General features: G+C 33.1%; 1 protein-coding gene across 1 annotated transcript; it reads right to left on the minus strand.

Moving 5' to 3' along the window:
- Nucleotides 1-570: 570 nt before the first annotated feature.
- On the minus strand, nucleotides 571-16,194 carry LOC134268265 (protein misato homolog 1-like; the record flags this gene model as incomplete). Its single annotated transcript, XM_062750455.1, has 7 exons — nucleotides 16,020-16,194; nucleotides 8,702-8,794; nucleotides 3,973-4,085; nucleotides 2,773-2,845; nucleotides 1,908-2,007; nucleotides 1,224-1,365; nucleotides 571-688 (listed from the first exon to the last, which is right to left on the minus strand). Coding segments are annotated over exons 1-7 (717 nt in total), but the record flags the coding sequence as incomplete, so codon positions are not given.
- Nucleotides 16,195-19,910: the final 3,716 nt, after the last annotated feature.

Consider the following 19,910-nt stretch of genomic DNA (forward strand, 5'->3'; position numbering starts at 1 on the left):
AGTTTTGTGATGCTTAATGTGTCACGCTTAATATTTTGTACATTCCTACTACATGTACCACTAGCATGACTAGCTTGAAAATTAAACCTTAATGCACCGAGTTTTCCAATTGTAAATTCAAGTCCTATTGAGAAAACCCCTCTTGTTCATTTCAAATTTTAGGTAAAATGAATTGTGCTCTACAAATTCTATGCATGAGTGGCTTACCAAATGTCACTGTGATTTACCTCACCTAAGCCATGAAATAAAGTGACCTTTATCACTTTAACTGTACACTGTACATGGAAGTTTGACATGTGGCATAAATTGTTCATGTGATTTATACTGTGAATTCTGGAGCCTCATTTATCTGGACGCTTTGGTTCCAAGTCAATTTGTCCGGATATGTGAAGTGTCCGGATACCTGAATCACCAGTTAAACAAGACAAAATAACATTAAAAAATTCCGTTCCGATGAAAAATCATCAGTATACTGAAGCATCCGGATATCTGGTGTCTGGATATCTGAAGGTCCACTGTATATGTATGAAAGTGCTCTTTGAATCAGCATTTGAAGGGAGATAACTCTACCTGTAAACTGTCACATTCCTCACAAAAATAGTGAATCCTGTCTTCCAATTCCTTTCTGGCCTCGTGATCTTCTAAAGCTTTCTGTCCAGCTCCGTGTACGTCAAACGGATGGAGGCTACTACAAAAGAGGTTCAGCTAGATCAGGGTTTGTGTGAGCGTGGTTAGACAGCACATGATAAACAATTCAACATATTTTCCATCAAAGTAATATCATTGGCATTATCACATACATGTACAGGCCACTATGCATGCGCGTAACTAAAATGTACCAGTACATGGTTTTGTTATAAAAGTTGTTTATGTTGAATGTTTCAGTGTACGTATTTGTACCAAATTTAAAAATGTCAAGCACATTTACATAAACAGGTAGCATTTATATACTTCTTGTTTCAATATCATGTTACAGAAAAATTGTGCAATATAATTCAACAATGTACACCACAAACATTTAAGTCAGATACTTTTTAGGAACATTAAGATAAAACAAAATCATGGACATTTGAAACAGACAGATGGAAGGACGATGGACAATAGGTGATAAGAAAAGCTCAATTGAGCTTTTGGCTCAGATGAGCAAAAAATTACAGCTTAATATATTTTTGAAAGTATTTTAAATTAAGACAAAACCAAAATGAAGGACTGTAGACACTAACTTTAAATGGCTGAACTGTTCTATAATGTGGATTGTCTTTGGATGAAGATAAACTCGGAGATAATCCGACCAAACTCTCACCACATCATCCAGATTGTGAAATACTTTACCAAAAACCACAGGGGTATCACTAGTCCTCTCTCCTGTATCCACAAAGAAGAAACTGAATTTTTTAGTTCTTGTGCTATATGTACTGTAAACCAATTATTACATGTATTTGTGTCACTTTTTTTTAGTTTGAAATCAATCCATGACAATTAATATTAGCAACTGATGAAATATTCTCTACAAATACGAAGCAAATAAATTCTTCACAACGATTAATTTTCCAAGTTTAAGTCGGTACAAAACTTGTGGATATTTCTGGTATGCATTGCCAAATAAATCTTTATGTTTTTTTTTTTAAAAAAGATGCAGGCATCAAAACTGTCAGACACAAAAAAATCATTTTATTTACGTTAAACTTTCTAGTTGAAATAAAACAATTAGTTTTTAAAGAATTGTGCAGCAAAGATGTTCTTTGGAATGCAGTAAATTTATCCATATATGTAATTGCATTTTTATGCATGAACAAACATGAACATGCAACTGTTCTTTTATTGTCCTAAATAGTCTTCATTGATTATAAAAATGATATTGATAACTTTTCTTTCTATCATCAAGTCTAAAAGCTAGATCTTGAGACCTTTTGTTGTACTAGAAGAGGAATCTTTCATTTCTACATCGTCATATATTATGTCTGAAGTGCCTGGCAGTTTTCCTTTGTCTTCTAATAATGCTTGGTCCTGAAAAAAAATTCAAGGAAGTCTTCACCAAAAATTCCAAATATGCATAAGGAATTACATGTTTTGTATAAAGGGAAATTTTTATAGCCCTAAATATGTATTCATGCTAATTGGGTCAATTTAAAATGGAGAAATTTAAAGAATCATGGTATAATTTCGTAAACCGAATTGTGCCATGGAGAATTTAAAACAGGGCAAAATTGGTTGCATGTGTAAAAGGGCGAAAAATAACACAGGTGAAAATATAACCCTGTATAAAGTAATGATCAGTTCTTGTCAAATTTATGAACTTAACAAAAAGCAGCAATAGTAGAAAACAAATTAAAATTGAATATAAATTGGCTTCAGCTAATGAGAAATCATGTAAAGTATTCATTATAATTATACAATTTTTAAATGAATGTTTTATTTAGTAAAAACTATACCATTGAATACCTATATTTCAAGAAATGACAATAAATTTCCTTATCTGAATGTCATGAGATACATGATATACTGTACATGTACATAAATTGACACATTCAAAACTTAGCACAATCACTGGTATGGAGTTGTTTGCATAATCATGAATTAGCACTACATACATCCACACCATGTATTGTATTCATAAATGAATTCTTAGCAGATTCATAAATTTGCACATTGTTGTTCATGCCAATACTGCTAAAAGTCCACTTTTGAAAATACACATACAGTATCTTTCTAAAAATAGCGAAAAATGCCATGGACACTAAACATTAAATTAACATAGATAAACATGTGTACCTCTTTTTCCAGTTCTGTTAAATAAGCATTCTTTTCTGCTGGGGTTGACTTATGAAGTGTGATATCACCACTCCTGCCAATGAATCCAATAAAATGTTTATACAATATTAAAAGTAAAAAAAAAAATGTAAAACACTATTTTCATGATTTTTAATGCTTGAAGTTTAAAATCAATACATTTTAATCAATACATTAATACATAAAAATCAAGACATTTACCCCACAGTAAAATATACTTACGGTATACAGGGAAAATTTTCGCCCCCATTTTATTTTCTCCCCTTTTTGCACTATTCATAGGTGTGTGTAAGGGTGAAACGTTTACTAAATTTTGTAAACGTTTAAACGGATAGCAGTAAACGAAACGGTACCGTTTAAACGGGAGATATTCTATACTGGATTTTTATGGCTACTTACTCATGAAACTAGAATTTAATAGTCAATTCTTTCACTTTGATATAAGTATGAGTTGTTATTAAAAATTTATTGTTGGTCATTATGACTTAACCGTAAGAATTTGAGGCGCATTAAACTCATTCACTTTCGACCTAGTCACCCAACTGCTTGGTTTGTTTGGCTACCGGACGTAGAAAAAATAATTGTAAAGATGGATCTTTTAATCTCGAAAAAAGTAAAACAGGATCTGCTGACTGTATTGAAACTTTTCAAAGACTTGTGAAAAATGTTATATATTTATTTAATCAAAATATATCAAGTTTTATATTTCAAGTGTCGTAAAACATCGCTAGTATTAGCAACTCGTAAATCGGAATTAGTTATGTTAGCACGTATCGGGTTTTAGCTATTTTCATTCAATATGTTTCCTGTTTAGATTGTTGCTTATCAAATGGTCAAAGACGGTGTTTCTTTTGTAAATTATGAAATAAAACAATTTGTTTGTGTTAAACTTTATTTCTGATAGACATTGATAATGACCTTTGTGTAATCGTTTACTCAATCTGTAAACGTTTAGAGCATATAATCGAAACGTCGCCATTTACACGTGTAATCGTTTCGCCCTTAGGTGTGTGAATTTAAAACAGGGCAAATTGAGAGAATACACATTTATACATTGTTAAACTAAACTGTGACTTGGTGAATTTAAAATGGGGCAAAATTGTTTGCAAGTGTGAAAAATGAAAATTAAATTGAGCAAAAAAACCTGTATAAAGTAGATTTAGTATATCCTAACAATCTTACCATTTGATATCTTCCTGCTGATTTGTTTCATACAGGACCCCTTCTTGTTTTAAGGTATTCAGACTCCCTTTCAGATCCACTGCTATCAGTCGTGGGGTAAATGTTATTTCCCCCTACAACACGTCAATCACTTCATTAGCCAAATTATCCTTGTAAGTTAAATATAAGTACAATATCTAGTTTTTTTTTTTTTTTAAGAATTATATGTGCACAATATCAAAAATAAATTGTATATGTCCATACAGAGTGAAAGAAGTAAAAACCATTCTTTATCTTGAAGTTGATTAATTTCATACAATGAAATATACATGTATGTGTGTGATTTAAATACATCTACACATCAATAACAAGAGGCCCAGGGGCCACAGCGCTCACCTGAGCACATCGGCTAGGAAAAAGCACATATCAGATCAGAACTGAAAGTTTACTGAGGTGATGGTGGGGGAGGGGGGGGGCTTAAATTTTAACCCCCCAGGGAATCTTGATTTGAACTAGAATCTACACTACCTTAGGATGATTCCATATAAATATCACTAATCATGGCTTTGAAGTACTTGAAAAGAAGATTTTAAATATATTGGTTTCCCAATATATCCCTATGTAAAACTTGGGTCGGCCATTTTGGCCCCACCCTAGCCCCAGGAGTCATGATTTGAACAAATCTGAATCTACACTACCTGAGGATAATTTCACATGAGTTTTATCTTTCCTGTCTCAATGGTTCTTGAGAAGAAGATTTTCAAAGATTTTTCCTATATCTTCCTATGTAAAACTTGGGTCGGCCATTTCGGCCCCGCCCAAGCCCTGCGGCTCATGATTTGAACAAACCTGAATCTACACTACCTGAAGATAATTTCACATGAGTTTTATCTTTCCTGTCTCAATGGTTCTTGAGAAGAAGATTTTTAAAGATTTTTCCTATATCTTCCTATGTAAAACTTGGGTCGGCCATTTCGGCCCCGCCCAAGCCCTGCGGCTCATGATTTGAACAAATTGAATCTACACTACCTCAGGATGATTCCACATGAGTTTTATCTTTCCTGGCCAAGTGGTTCTTGAGAAGATTTTTAAAGATTTTTCCTATATATTCCTTTGTAAAACTTTGGTCGGCCATTGTGGCCCCACCCTAGCCTGGGGGTCAAGATTTGAACAAACTTGAGTCTACACTACCTGAGAATGATTCCACATGAGTTTCACCTTTCCTAACCCAGTGGTTCTTGAGAAGATTTTTTAAGATTTTTCCTATATATTCCTATGTAAAACTTGGGTTGGCCATTTTGGCCCCGCCCTAGCCCCGGGGCTCATGATTTGAACAAACTTGAAACATAGGTAATCAGAGATTACAGAGCTCACCTCAACGAATGTTGTCTTTAAATAAGGCAAAGTCACACAATTAACCAACAAAAAATGTACATTCCAAAAATGAAAATATCTAAGCAATTTTGATCTGATACTTTGAAGTAGACCAACATAAAAAATTTAAAGTAGTTCTTCATGAAAATGTAATTCAGCATCTAAAGCAAATTTGAGTTTTCATCTCTTGATGCAACATTTGTGCAAGTTTGGTTTATACAATGTTATAAAAGCCTTAAAGTTTTTTGGTAATAGACCTGCAACCATAACTTTAACCTGGTCTATTATCTGAAAAATATATATGTCGAATTCAGCCTCCGAAGCAAGTCCATTAGTGTGCATCCTAAGATATAGTTAATTGGAAATGAAACATACATCAAAAATTAACATTTTCACTCATCCACAAAATGTAGGTCAGATTCAGCATCCGAAGCAAGCCTGGTAGTATGCATCCTAAGATGTATCATCCATGCAAGATTGGTCATTAAAGAACTCATAGTTACTTGGAAATGAAACCTGCACCAAAAACTTTTACTTGTTCACTCAACTGGAAAATGTAGGTCAGATTCAGCATCCGAAGCAAGCCCGGTAGTGTGCATCCTTAGAATTATCATCCATGCAAGTTTGGTCAACATAGGGCTTAAAGTTACTTGCAAATGAAACCTGCTCCAAACACTTTAACCTGTTCACTCAACTGGAAAATGTAGGTCAGATTCAGCATCTGAAGCAAGCCCGGTAGTATCCATCCTTAGATGTATCATCCATGCAAGTTTGGTCAACATAGGGCTTATAGTTACTTGGAAATGAAACCTGCACCAAAAACTTTAACCTGTTCACTCAACCGGAAAATGTAGGTCAGATTCAGCATCTGAAGCAAGCATGGTAGTATGCATCCTTAGATGTATCATCCATGCAAGTTTGGTCAACATAGGGCTTATAGTTACTTGGAAATGAAACCTGCACCAAAAACTTTAACCTGTTCACTCAACCGGAAAATGTAGGTCAGATTCAGCATCCGAAGCAAGCCTGGTAGTATCCATCCTTAGATGTATCATCCATGCAAGTTTGGTCAACATAGGACTTACAGATACTTGGAAATGAAACCTGCACCAAAAACTTTAACCTGTTCACTCAACCGGAAAATGTAGGTCAGATTCAGCATCCGAAGCAAGCCTGGTTGTATCCATCCTTAGATGTATCATCCATGCAAGTTTGGTCAACATAGGACTTACAGATACTTGGAAATGAAACCTGCACCAAAAAACTTTAACCTGTTCACTCAACCTGAAAAAGTAGGTCAGATTCAGCATCCGAAGCAAGCCGGGTAGTATGCATCCTTAGATGTATCATCCATGCAAGTTTGGTTAACATAGGGCTTATAGCTACTTGGAAATGAAACCTACACCAAAAACTGCACCAAAAATGTTAACCTGCTCCAAAAACATTAACCTGGTCATTCCTTTGCTAAAATTGCAGCATCTGAAACTTTGACTGGTACAATGAAACACACTAGAACCATCTTCCATGCATGTCTAATCAATATAGGACATAGAAGTACTTAAAAAGAAAACTGCTCCAAAAAACTTAACCTTAACCCGGGACGCCGACGCCGACGCCGACACCGACGCCGACACCGACGCCGACGCCGAGGGTATTACATAAGCTCCCCCAACTTCGTTGAGGTGAGCTAATTAAAACTACCTCAGGATGATTCCACATGATTTTCATCTTTCCTGTTCTAGTGATTCTTGAGAAGAAGATTTTTAAAGATTTTTCTTATATATTCCTATGTAAAACTTGGGTCGGCCATTTTGGCCCCATCCTTGCCCCGTGGGTCATGATTTGAAGAAACTTGAATCTACACTACCTGAGGATGATTCCACATGAGTTTCATCTTTCCTGGCCCAGTGGTTCTTGAGAAGAAGATTTTTAAAGATTTTTCCTATATATTCCTATGTAAAACTAGGGTCGGCCATTTTGGCCCCACCCTTGCCCCGGGGGTCATCATTTGAACAAACTTGAACCTACACTACCTGAGGATGATTCCACATGAGTTTCATCTTTCCTGGCCCAGTGGTTCTTGAGAAGAAGATTTTTTAAAGATTTTTCCTATATATTCCTATGTTAAACTTGGGTCGGCCATTTTGGCCCCATCCTTGCCCCGGGGGTCATGATTTGAACAAACTTGAATCTACACTACCTCAGGATGATTCCACATGAGTTTCATCTTTCCTGGCCCAGTGGTTCTTGAGAAGAAGATTCTTAAAGATATTTCCTATATATTCCTATGCAAAACTTGGGTCGGCCATTTTGGCCCCACCCTTGCCCCGGGGGTCATGATTTGAACAAACTTGAACCTACACTACCTGAGGATGCTTCCACATGAGTTTCATCTTTCCTGGCCCAGCGGTTCTGGAGAAGAAGATTTTTTAAAAAATGCCATTAATTTTTAACAAATTCATGATTATCTCCCCTTGGAAAAGGGCGTGGCCCTTTATTTGAACAAACTTGAATCCCCTTTACCCAAGGATACTTTGTGCTAAGTTTGGTTGAAAATGGCCCAGTGGTTCTTGAGAAGAAGATGAAAATGTGAAAAGTTTACAACGACAACGACGACAACAACGACGACGACGACAGACAACGGACAGATTGTGATCAGAAAAGCTCACTTGAGCCTTTGGCTCAGGTGAGCTAAAAAGTAAAATGTCTGCGCCACTGTGTGGTGTACAAAAGATTGGGGCTTGTGTTTACTATAGAAAATAAATAATTTTAAATGTATTAAATCTCTCTGCCCTAAATAATAAAAGTACACACCATGAAGTTGCATGAACATTACAAAGGAACAGATTCAGAGCATATTTAGGATTCTTATACATGTATGGTATATATTCTTTCAAAGAGACTTAAATTTACTTTAAATTGAGGCATAATTTTCTGACTTCACCCCTAAATTAAGCCACATTTAATGTTGCTGGTGTGGAAAGTCTATCATAAATAAATCTTGGTGAACTACATGTATGGTATATTGAAAATCTGTATCTCTCAAAAACCATGGATAAATTGAAGTGAGTTAATTGGAAGTCCCAACCAACCACTTTCTCTGTAAACACCAACATTTCAAATCCTTGGATATTTCAAACTTTTATCTTATCATTAGTGATAATGATGTTTGAAACAGGGCTGTCCTTAAAAACTGAAATTGTCAAGGAGACATTTGGAAAGTATAGAAGGGGATCAGGGGTTCACTTCCTAAATGGGTGTTTAGGTGGAATATAAAAAAAATCTGCATATTATACAGGTTGGGAAATTTGCCGACGCCGGCCGGGTCTCTAGACACCCCTGAGTTTGACTGTGTGACATGAAGACAAAACTGTACTTTGAGGGTTCTTCCTTCTCTCCATAAAATATCATGGTCCACTTCTTTCTCCTTCTGTTGTGCTTCTGTTGGATTGTACAAGAAAGAAGAATCCTGCATAAAAATAAAATAAAATTAGCAAATCTTATAACACATACTAATTAAGGACATTTATATACAGATTTACTGTAAACATGGTAAAAGCTTATCTTAGCATTAAAAATATTTCAGAGGCTTTCGCACTGTTTTGAACATACTAACTCTGAAATGCATGCTAACATATATAGAGAGCGAAACTTGAGCTCAAATGGATGAACTTAAGTAGTAAATAATGAGAATCAAAAATCAAACTAGTATTTTTTTTTAATTTTTGATTGTGTACTTTCACAATAAGTAATTTTTCTACATATTAACAGATCATTTTATAAAGCATGTGACAGACATAAACCACATTTCAATTCAATTCAATTCACTTTATTGACAATTACCATGTCGGCATACAGTCATGAACATGAATAACATAACATAAATCAACACAATTAATACAAGCATGATATACAAAGTGAGAAATATGAGGTGAACAAAATTGTGTATTTCTCAATATTAATATTCATTTTTGACTTTCTTTTCTGATGTCAAAGCACTTTTTCAAGAAACAACATATCCTTCTAGCAGTTGAAATATTTGTAGGATTGACAATTTTTCTAATGGGGTTATCACTAGTATATGTGTTAACATTAAATATATCATTGTAATTCCATCTATATTGATCATACTTTGGACAATAAAGAACAAAATGTTTTTCGTCTTCAACAAAAAATTTACATGAATAACATAAACGTTTTTCTCTAGGAATAGGGGGTTTACAGTATCTACCCGTTTCAATATACAGTGGGTGGGCACTGATCCTTAATTTTGTTAATAGAGATCTACAACTTTTCTTCAGGGGTAGTTTTAAATAACTTTGCAGTTTGTATTCATCTTGATTCACAATTTTGCTATAAAATGCTAACTTTCCAGAGTCTGATTTGTTAACTTTTTTCAGTTGTTCATATATCTTGTTTTGGTAATGTTCTTGTAATTTGTTTTTCAAAGTTATGTGAGATATTTCCAAAGAACTAATATTTAATTTTTGTAGTAATGAAGACAGTTTCTTTTGCCAAGATATTTTAGATACAAGATTTTTGTCTTCCTTAAATGCAGATACCACTAAATAATTGTTATAATCATGTTTGCATTCCATTTCCTTCAGTCTCATATAATATTTTAACATATATTCATAACACAAATAGTACAAAGGAAAACAACCCAACTCACATAAAACAGCTAGATTTGATGCCTTTCTATGTACCCCTAGTATGTCTTTAAATATCAAGTGCTGTGTTTTTTCAAAAGGAAACTGGTCTGAAGACATTAAATCACATTTAAAGTCAGTTATCCATATTTCAGATCCATATGTTATAATTGGTATTATCATTGACTGATAATTAATTTCAACATAATTTCAGCAGAAAAATTAACATTTGCAGGAAAATTTGATTTAATAGCGTAATATGCTTTTCTAGCACGTTCTGATAGCTGTTCAGCAGCAAATTTCATTTTCCCATCAGATCTAAACACAACACCCAAATATTTATATTCATTTGTTATGTTAATCATTTTGTGATTATAATAAAATCTAAATGATGCTTCATCAACAGATTTTTTTGAAAAAATCATAACATCTGTTTTTTCCATATTAACACACAATTTCCAGTCTGAACAATATTTTCCTAAAATATCTATACAATTTTGTAGACCAACTTCTGATTCTGATACAAGGACAAGATCATCAGCAAAAAACATATGATTAATTGGCATAGTATCTAGATAAGCAGGATATGTACTTACATTCTTGAAATAATTCACAAAATCATCAACAAAAATATTGAAAAGTGTTGGACTTAAATTATCACCTTGCTTGACTCCTCTATTTGCTTTAAATTTCTCGCTCATTTGATTGTCTTTTTTACAAGAATAGTATGTGTTTGAATACATGTCTGTTAAAAGTTTGAGAAAGTTACCACCAATACCCTTTTTATTTAATTTGAATAAAAGTGCGGATCTCCATACAGTATCAAATGCTTTTGAAAAATCTACAAAACACACATATAAATTCTGTTTCTTTGCATAAAGATATTTGTTTACAAGTGTTTTTAATACAAATATATTGTCTGTGGTCCTATGTCCTTTTCTAAATCCAGATTGATATTGGCTTAGTAGGTTATTTGACTCAAGATAATTATCTAAGCGTTTCTGTAGAAGGCCTGTAAAAAGTTTTCCTAAACAACTTGTAACACTGAGACCTCTATAATTGTTTGCATTATTAGGGTCACCATTTTTGTATAATGAGGTAATAAGTGATAGGTTCCATTCGTTGGGCATTTTTCCATTTTTAAGTAAAATATTGAACAGTTTTGTAAGAACTGGTAAAAGAGAATTATTGTTTGTTTTAATAAATTCATTTAAGATTAAGTCAGGCCCAGCACTTTTGCCATTTTTCAGCTTTAAAATGCTTAGTTTTATTTCATCTTGAGTAAACAAAAAGTCTAATGGACTTGGTTCAGTATTTAGTTCAGTAAATTTGTATTTTGAACTTTCTTCATCAGCATATTGTATGTTCAGTAGAGATTTGTAATGATCAACGAATTCTGAAATTCCAATTGCTTCTGCATTAGTTTTCTTTGATTTATTTTCTTTTATCTTATTCCAAAATTTATTAGAGTTTTGTGGTGAAAGCGAGTTTATTTCTTCTGCTATACTATTGTAAAAAGTTGATTTAAGATTTTTCCTTAATTTATTATAATTTTTTCTACAGTTTGCGAAGGCATGTTTTAGTTCACAGTTGTTTGGATATTTGTGTACTTTCTTTCCTAAATTTCTAACTTCTTTTCGTAAAAGTAGATAATCTGTGTTCATCCATTTTGGTTTTTGTTTATTTTTTCTAATTGATTTTGTAAATTTTGCAGGTTTAAATGGAACACTTTTATTTGCTGCATTAATTATAATATTTGACAGTTTATCGACAAGATCATTTGAATCATATGTGTTATCATCATATATTTCATCTAGTAAATTATTCAACATAAGTATTTGATTTTTTGTTTCTTCCTCATTAATAGCTTCTACATATTGGTTTTTACAAGTGCTTGACCAGAGGTATTTCCCCTTTAAAGAGTGTATTTTATATTTTTCCTTACAAAACAGGTCCATGTTCATATGTACACTTGCAGTTATAAGACAATGATCTGATATTTCTGTTGGAGGTAATACATTGAAATGTTCGATCTTATGGTACAACTGACTTGATGCCAACATATAGTCAACAGTGCTTGAACCATTAGAATTAAAAAATGTGAAATAGCCAAGTGAGTCACCAAGAAATCTTCCGTTCAGGATAGATAATCTATATGTTTTGCAAATATCAGTGAGTAGATGTCCATGTAAATTTGATGTCTTATCGAGTTGGTTTCTGTTCACTGAAATGTCAGGCTCATATATGTTTTCTGGCAGAGGGCAATCCAAAAATGTATCATTTAGTGTGTCATGTTGTATAAAGTCTTGAAGCCCCCCAGTGCGAGCATTAAAGTCTCCACAAATAAAAATCTCTCCTTTACTTCTGTAATTTGCAATTTCATTTTCTAAATTAGAAAATACTTCTTCAGATTTAGCTTTATTTATATATGGTTTTATATAACAGAAACAAAAATAATATGAATCACTATTCTGTTGTGAATTTGTGTTTTGAATGTTAGTTTCCAGCCAAATGCTATTTTCACTTTGAAATACTTTTTTTAAAGTGTTTGTATATTGTAGGTTTTATATATATATATGTAATCCACCTGATGGTCTACCCCTTTTCTTTATCTTTTTTGAGTTCAAAACAAATGGTGGAGAAAATCCTGGAAAATTTCTTGTTGAATCCTTAAGCATTGTTTCAGCTAAACAAACAATATCATATTTTGTACACAAGTTTTGTAAAAGATCATCATTTAACTTTTCATCACTGAGGCCATGCACATTCCAGTACACAATATTTAGTGATGTCATTTCAAAATTATTAAGAAAAATCAATCTAACATTCTGACAGTGACATAAAAAAAAAAAAAAAAATATAGAAATGGCAGATACGTGTACATGTATCATATTTACAACAACTATTTTAACACAACCAAGAATATACTTAAGTAGTCGTCTATTCTACTTCAATTTAACAACACACAACCTGAGTAAAAGAAAAAATAATAATAATATACATGTAATAAAGGAGTATTATGGCATAGATTGTGACTAGATTGGATGACTGGTTAATGTATCATACTGATCTTTCATGTATCTATAAGATTTTTAGCAACTGTTCAAGAAGCTCTTTCATCTGAGATTCCTTCGATGTTTGTTCTTCAACGTTTTGGCTCCGCGGTTTTTTTTGTAGTTGATGATTATTTTGGTGGAATCGTTCTTTAGTGTATTGGTACTGTTGCCATTCTTGGTTCGCTTGCCATGGGTTACTGTGGTGATGTTGTTTTCTCTGTTGATAATGACTTTGACTATTTTGGTGATGTTCTCCTTTGTGGTACAGATTATTTTGCGATTCAGGCCTTTGGTATTGGCTGTATGGCTTCATACCCAAATGTGGATTAAGGTGATGTTTTATCATGACGACCAGATTTTTTCTTCCTACATTACTAAAATGCACTCCATCCCTTGTGTAGTTTTGAGGGTTTTCCGGTGATATTTTGTTCATTTTGATGAAGTTTACACCATTTTCCTCGCATAGTTCCCTTAGTTTCCTGTTGGTCTCTGCAACTTTTTGGTTGTATGGACTGTCTCCGCATCTTTCAAATATGGGTAAAATGTGAAAGACACAATTTTTTGGATTTTTCATGATCATTTCTTTAAATTTGCGTGAGACTTCTTCTGGGTTTTCATTCGACAGGTCATTACATCCAACTCCTATGACTAAGTGTTTGGGAGATGTTATATGCTGAATGTGTTCCATTGCTCCCTTAATGTTCTTTTTCCCTGCGCCTAGTACCGTTATCCTTAAATCTTTGTTCTTGTACATCCATTTTGGGTCTAACCATTTTCCATGGGAGTCCATGATGATTTCGATGGGCAGATCTTGTTTGTTTAATGGTGTTTCAGATGGTAAATCTGACCTTGTTTGGTGCATTGCATCTGATTCTTCAACATCAGGTGAGAGGGCTTCATATCTATTGGCAGTTGGAATTAGACATTTAACACTTGTATTGGCATTCTCTTCCAACAACACATTCACTTCTGAATCATTGAATTTCTCTTCAATTTTCTTTTCCTTCCGTTGTTCTTTTTTAATATTTTCTGCCTCATTTAGAGCAACAGTTGAACTTTGGTATCTTGAACACTGATATCTCAAACATTAAGGAATCTGATGTGTCGAAGTGATTTGGAGGTCCCCACCGCTTATACTTTTAATATTTTACCCCCAGTATCTCAAATCATTGGATATCTCTAAGTTTTTTCTCAGTACCATTGAGTTCAAGATGACGACTTTTAATATTTTACCCCCAGTATCTCAAATCATTGGAAATCTCTAAGTTTTTTCTCAGAACCATTGAGTTCAAGATGACAAAAATTTAACAGTACATCTGTTTGATACAGTATAACATTTAGAATGTCCAGTGCATAGCAAGTATTTTATGCATGATTATTGATTATATCACAGGAGCCTGAAGCTTTTATCGTCAAAAACAAAAATCTGGAAAACAAATTTTTCCATCCTAAACTTAAATTTTTTTTCCAGATTTTTTTTTGTTGGACAATAAAAACTTTAGATTCCTGTGATTTAATATATAAGACAATTTTAGAGAATTTTATTGACCTGGGTGTATTCCTATGACTTAATTATCCATGGGGCATATGTCAAAAATGAGTTGAATGAGTGCAATTAACTGTTCCTGGGATTATAGAAGGTCAGTGATGACAGAAAGATGGAACAGGGTAACACTATATGCCCTCTGCATTTTTAATTGGAGGGGGGGGGATAAAAATAATGTAAACATTTACGTTATTGTACAGTTTGTACTCTTCTATAGGTACAAGTGAGCTTCCTAATCCTTTAAAAATATAGGAGCAAACCACTCTTAAGTTTTATTCTGGATGTATGAAGGGAAAAGGTATTACAAATTTCATCATTCATCTGGGTTCATTATTGTCTCTATTTTGCCTGTACGGCTGAAAAGATTCACAGAAATATCAATACTTTCAATATAATTTTTTGATTCATCAATTTACTCTCTTGATTTTCTGTTCTATATGTTTTATTTTTTTTACAATGGGGTTCAAATTCATAGATTTTGTTCAACGTCAGTTTGATGTTAGTGGGTTCGACCTCATTTGGATGTTTGACACACTTCAGCATGTTAAGGGAGAACATGGAGACAAAGAAAGTTTCAGAACAGGCTTTCGCCAGGTCCAGGAAAATCACTATATTTAGCTATATAGGTAAATTTACCTATATAGCTTTATTTACCTATAAAATATAGCTATATTTAGCTATTTTGGAATAAGATTCTGTTTTATGAAAAGCAGACAAAAAGTCGCATGTAAATTATAACTGAAATATTTTCTAAAAGGATTGATAAAAACAACCTAGGGCATAGATAGTAAAAACATTGCCTCTTATAAACACTTTTTAACCAAAAAAAGCATCTCTATTGTTTGGATAGCTGGAAGTGCGGTGAGGCATGACTAAGTGTGATTGCCTTGCATTGTGCTCAATTATTACCAATCAATTATCTTGTTGACCAAAACTGCTTTCCTTTGTTAAAGTAGCTGCTTACTCACAGATTAACTGTTATAGATAGCCCCAAAACTTTTAGATCTTTGATTGCAATTGCACAAAAGGAGAAACATTTTTATAAGTGTGTTTTTGGTGAATTGTTTTCAGTCCATTTCAAAGTTGAAAACTAATACTGCCTCATTATGCGACTTTTTTTCTGCTTTTCATAAACAGAAAATTATTCCAAAATAGCTAAATATAGCTAAATTTTATAGGTAATTAAAGCTATATAGGTAGATTTACCTATATAGCTAAATATAGTGATTTTCCTGGACCTGTTCGCTGCTAGTATTGAGAGGAACAATCTGAACCTTATGATTTGTTTTCTTATTAGAATGAATTATATCGAAAACAAATTGAATTGTGACACAATACGTATCATATCATGGAGGGGGGCGTAAAGGTCCAGTCCTGATTTAGTTTTCGATTATTTTAGGTAAATAAACAAAACTGTATCAATCATTGATTTTCTTCATTTACCTGTATATTCCACCAATGTGTGCCAACAAAGTTTGAATAATGACCTAACTGTAATGTAACTATTTCTCTGGAACACATTTTTTCTTCGTTGAAATTTTTTAAAAAGAGAAAATAGTGATAAATTTCTTCTGAATTTTCACATGCTGCAATTTGGTCAAAGTATGAATAGAACTTGATAGTTTTGTTTCAGCGATGATTTAATAAAGCGTTGTTTTGATCTTGCATGTGAATATGTAAATTAAAAACCATGATTGACTGGACAATAATTTTCCGGGATAATCAGCGACGGGCTCGAGAAATAAAAGAATCAAATTCGCTTTCAAATTGTCTTCGATAAATAAATCATACAAAATAAAAACAACGATTAATTATGATTCTCGAAGGAAAAAATCGGTTGCGTTGTTTAAATATTATAATAAATTAGTTACCGTACTTTGAAGAATGCAGCAAAATAAAAATTCACTTTCATTAAAACTTCTTTGTCAAGTTGTAGCATTCCTCCTCAACCTTGATATCTATTTTGGCAATCAAAGTTTGACAGAAATGTGTGAATATTTTGTTTCAAAGATAAGCAGGCGATAAGAGCTTCTGGATTAAAAAAAAAAAAAAAACTCACTCCACACAAGTGTAAAAGATATTGTCAGAATGGTCTAGTCTTCCAGCGCCTTAACGGCAGCGTGCAATGGCACTGAGAAAGATTCTGGATTGTTATGGTCTGCTGGGGTAATAATGTATTGTAAACCGCTTTGAGTAGCATTTATGCTAGAAAACCGCTACATAAAAAACAATCATTATTCAAAAAAAAGGCTCACGTACGCTCTCTTCTCAGTGACGTATACGTAGCATCGTTTTTGAAAGTAGGGGAAGGGGCCAGCAAGAAAAAAATTGACTTATCTGAAATAAGTTGACAAGCAAAAAAGGAGGAAAATTTCATTGGCCAAACTAGAAAATCCTATTTTGTGTGTGTGTGTGTGGGGGGGGGGGGGGGGGGGGGGTATAGGCAACCTTTTCTCCAACACAACTTCTTTCAGTATCAAATTTTCTTCATACACAATTACTACATTACCCTTATAACACTTTCCTTTAGCCAAAAGCCAAAAGTGGGGGGTGGGGTGTAGACCAGCCTTTCAATGAACATTTCAAAAGTAAAAGTTATGTTTGAAAAAAAAAAGTGGGAAGGGGCAGCCCCCCCCCCCCCCCCCAGGTTGCTACATGCCTAGATAATAATGAATTAGTGAAAAATCAATTGATCTTTTAAAATTCTTCTTCTCAAGAACTGCTGGACCATCAGAGATGAAACTCATGTGATATCATCCTCAGTAGTGTAGATTCAATTTGTTCGAATCAGGACCCTGGGGATAGAGTGGGGCCACAGTGGACGATCAAAGGTTTACATAATTGAAATACATAGGAAAATCTTTAAAAATCTTTTTCTAAAGAACCACTGGACAAGGAAAGATGAAACTCAGATGGAATCATCCTCAGGTGTGTAGATTCAAGTTTGTTCTTTTTTCATTAAGCAGGGAGCACAGACTCTCTGAACTTGATTGTTTATTCAGAAAACTCTCATCATTCACAAACAAAAGATTCACTTTTTTAAAGATGTATATACATGTAACTTAGAGTGTTTCCCATTTTCTTGAATTTGATTGATCTCATAGTTAAGCAAAAAATTAATGCCCTCCTCTTGAAAGGTTATATTAAAAGTGCACATGCAATAGCATAACTATTCTTATTTATATGTATATGTTTTTTTTTTTCTCTCTCAATGTTTTAACTTGAATCGCGATGTCGTGCATATTTCACTGCATGTCACTTCAAAAGCCAACTTAATTAATTCTACCCACTATAGAGAAACAAAGAAAACAAAATCCATGAACGTTTTTGACTTGAGATTCCCTGATATTCTGACATTTCTCTGAAATGACATTCATGGTGTCAAATTCTTTGAACACTCGTTTTAAGACACATTTTTGTCCTTCTGATAAATAAATCTATTGAATTAAATTTCTCTGTTCTCCATGTGTTGTACATGACCTTGTCAACAACTGTCATAACAACATAGCCATTTCAGCATCGATGAGTCCAAGGGTTCGTGTCATTAATGACTTTTTAACATGTTTTATGACATTTTCACACATGGTTCTGTTTTTCAAAACATGTTTTCTTAAAGTGCAGATTTAACATAAAAAAATCTGTCTGCTCAGTACATAGGGATCATGAATTCAAATGGAAGTCTGTCTTTTTGGCCTCTTGGTATATTAATGTTGCTAGGCTAAAAAATATGAAACATTATATCACAAATATTTATAAACTAATACAAGAGACCTGTTCAACAGAGCGAACGTTCGCGAGCGCTCGCCAAAATTCCTTATACATGTACCTCCAACAGAAATGTTCGCGAGCGCTCGCTCTGTTGATCTGACCCAAGGTCCATAGGAAATAAATTCAGGTGGAGGCATAACTAAACATTTTTAGTTGGGATGGTACACGGTAATTTTTTTAGCAAAAAATCTAAGGTTACCAGAAAGCTATATAAAAGAGATATGTTTTATAAAGTACGTTACATGTAATCTATCAGGGAAAATAAATTTAGGACAGGAGGGGGGGGGGGGGGCTTGGTTCCTCGGACCATGCATACAAAATCCAATTATGAGACTGGTCTTGCATATTTTTGATATATTTCCACCCCCTCTCTCCTCCATGTCTCGTATCCTCAAAGAAATAGGAGAGATTTCTTCTTTGAATACATGAAGTTTTTGTTTAGATTTTTGGTAAGCCAAGTTTTACCAACTTAAATTACAAGAAGTGCTGAAAATCAGTTTTCATGTGTAAAGTGAATGAAATTGTCCTTTATTAATTTTCAGTCTTAAGTTTAAAAAGTGTCATGTAATTATTTTCAACTTTAGATTGAAAATAAATAAAAAACAATATGATAGTTTAAAAATTAAAAAAACTTAAAATTAAATTTTATTCAACGACATTTAATCGAATTTAATTAATGACAGTTTTCTTGTACAAATTAAAATTTTAATAAGTCATTGTTTCTGAAAAAGTAAATGCTCAAAACAATTTTATGGCAATATTTCAAAAACTTTATCTTTAAAAGAAATATATAAATGTACATTTTTTTTTATTCGAGTGTATACACTTTCGATTTAAATTAACGACGATTTTTTTTAAAAAGTACACAGAATTATAATTTCTAATAAAAGGCGTTTTCAAAAATGTGGTCACTTTAAATCATTTTTTTTTAAAATAACGCCCATCATATATGTATTTGTTCAGTCAGATATTTTTCCATTTGAAAATTCAATAAATAAAAAAGTCAACTAGAAGGCTATATCATACAATTTTAAGTACGGACGTTTTGTCTAGACTGTCTTCAGAAAGACCACCCACGGAATTTTGGCGGAAGAAATGTTGATTTTTATAATTGCATTGACAATCATACTTATAGAAATGTCCTTGTTAAAGCGAAAAAGCAACGTTTCAAGGGCGTAATTTGTTTATATACATGTATTGTACTTTAATTTTATCCTAATTAAAATTTCTATCAAGTTACTCTATTTTCCATCTTGTAATGTCTCGTCAAAACAATAGTATTTAATAATGTAAACAAACAATGGTTTATTTGTCAAACTTTTTTCTGATCTAAAGAAATAAATGTTTGTTACATGTATACCTATTATTGTATCAATATGGGGATTTCTTTAAACTTAGATAAAGAAAATTACAGATATTGGAAAAATGTCAAAGAATGAGGGCGCTTTTGATTGGCTTTCGGCAGGAATCTGGGCGTAATTGAAAAGTGAAAATTCTATCAACATGTCACATGAAATTTTAACATTCTCTTTATCTATCGGGTTCTTGTGCAACAGGAAAGGAAAA

The sequence above is a fragment of the Saccostrea cucullata genome, unplaced genomic scaffold (assembly GCF_032062105.1).
Source record: "Saccostrea cucullata isolate Sc308-1 unplaced genomic scaffold, CSIRO_AGI_Scuc_v1 ctg9739, whole genome shotgun sequence".
NCBI classification, from domain to species: domain Eukaryota; kingdom Metazoa; phylum Mollusca; class Bivalvia; order Ostreida; family Ostreidae; genus Saccostrea; species Saccostrea cuccullata.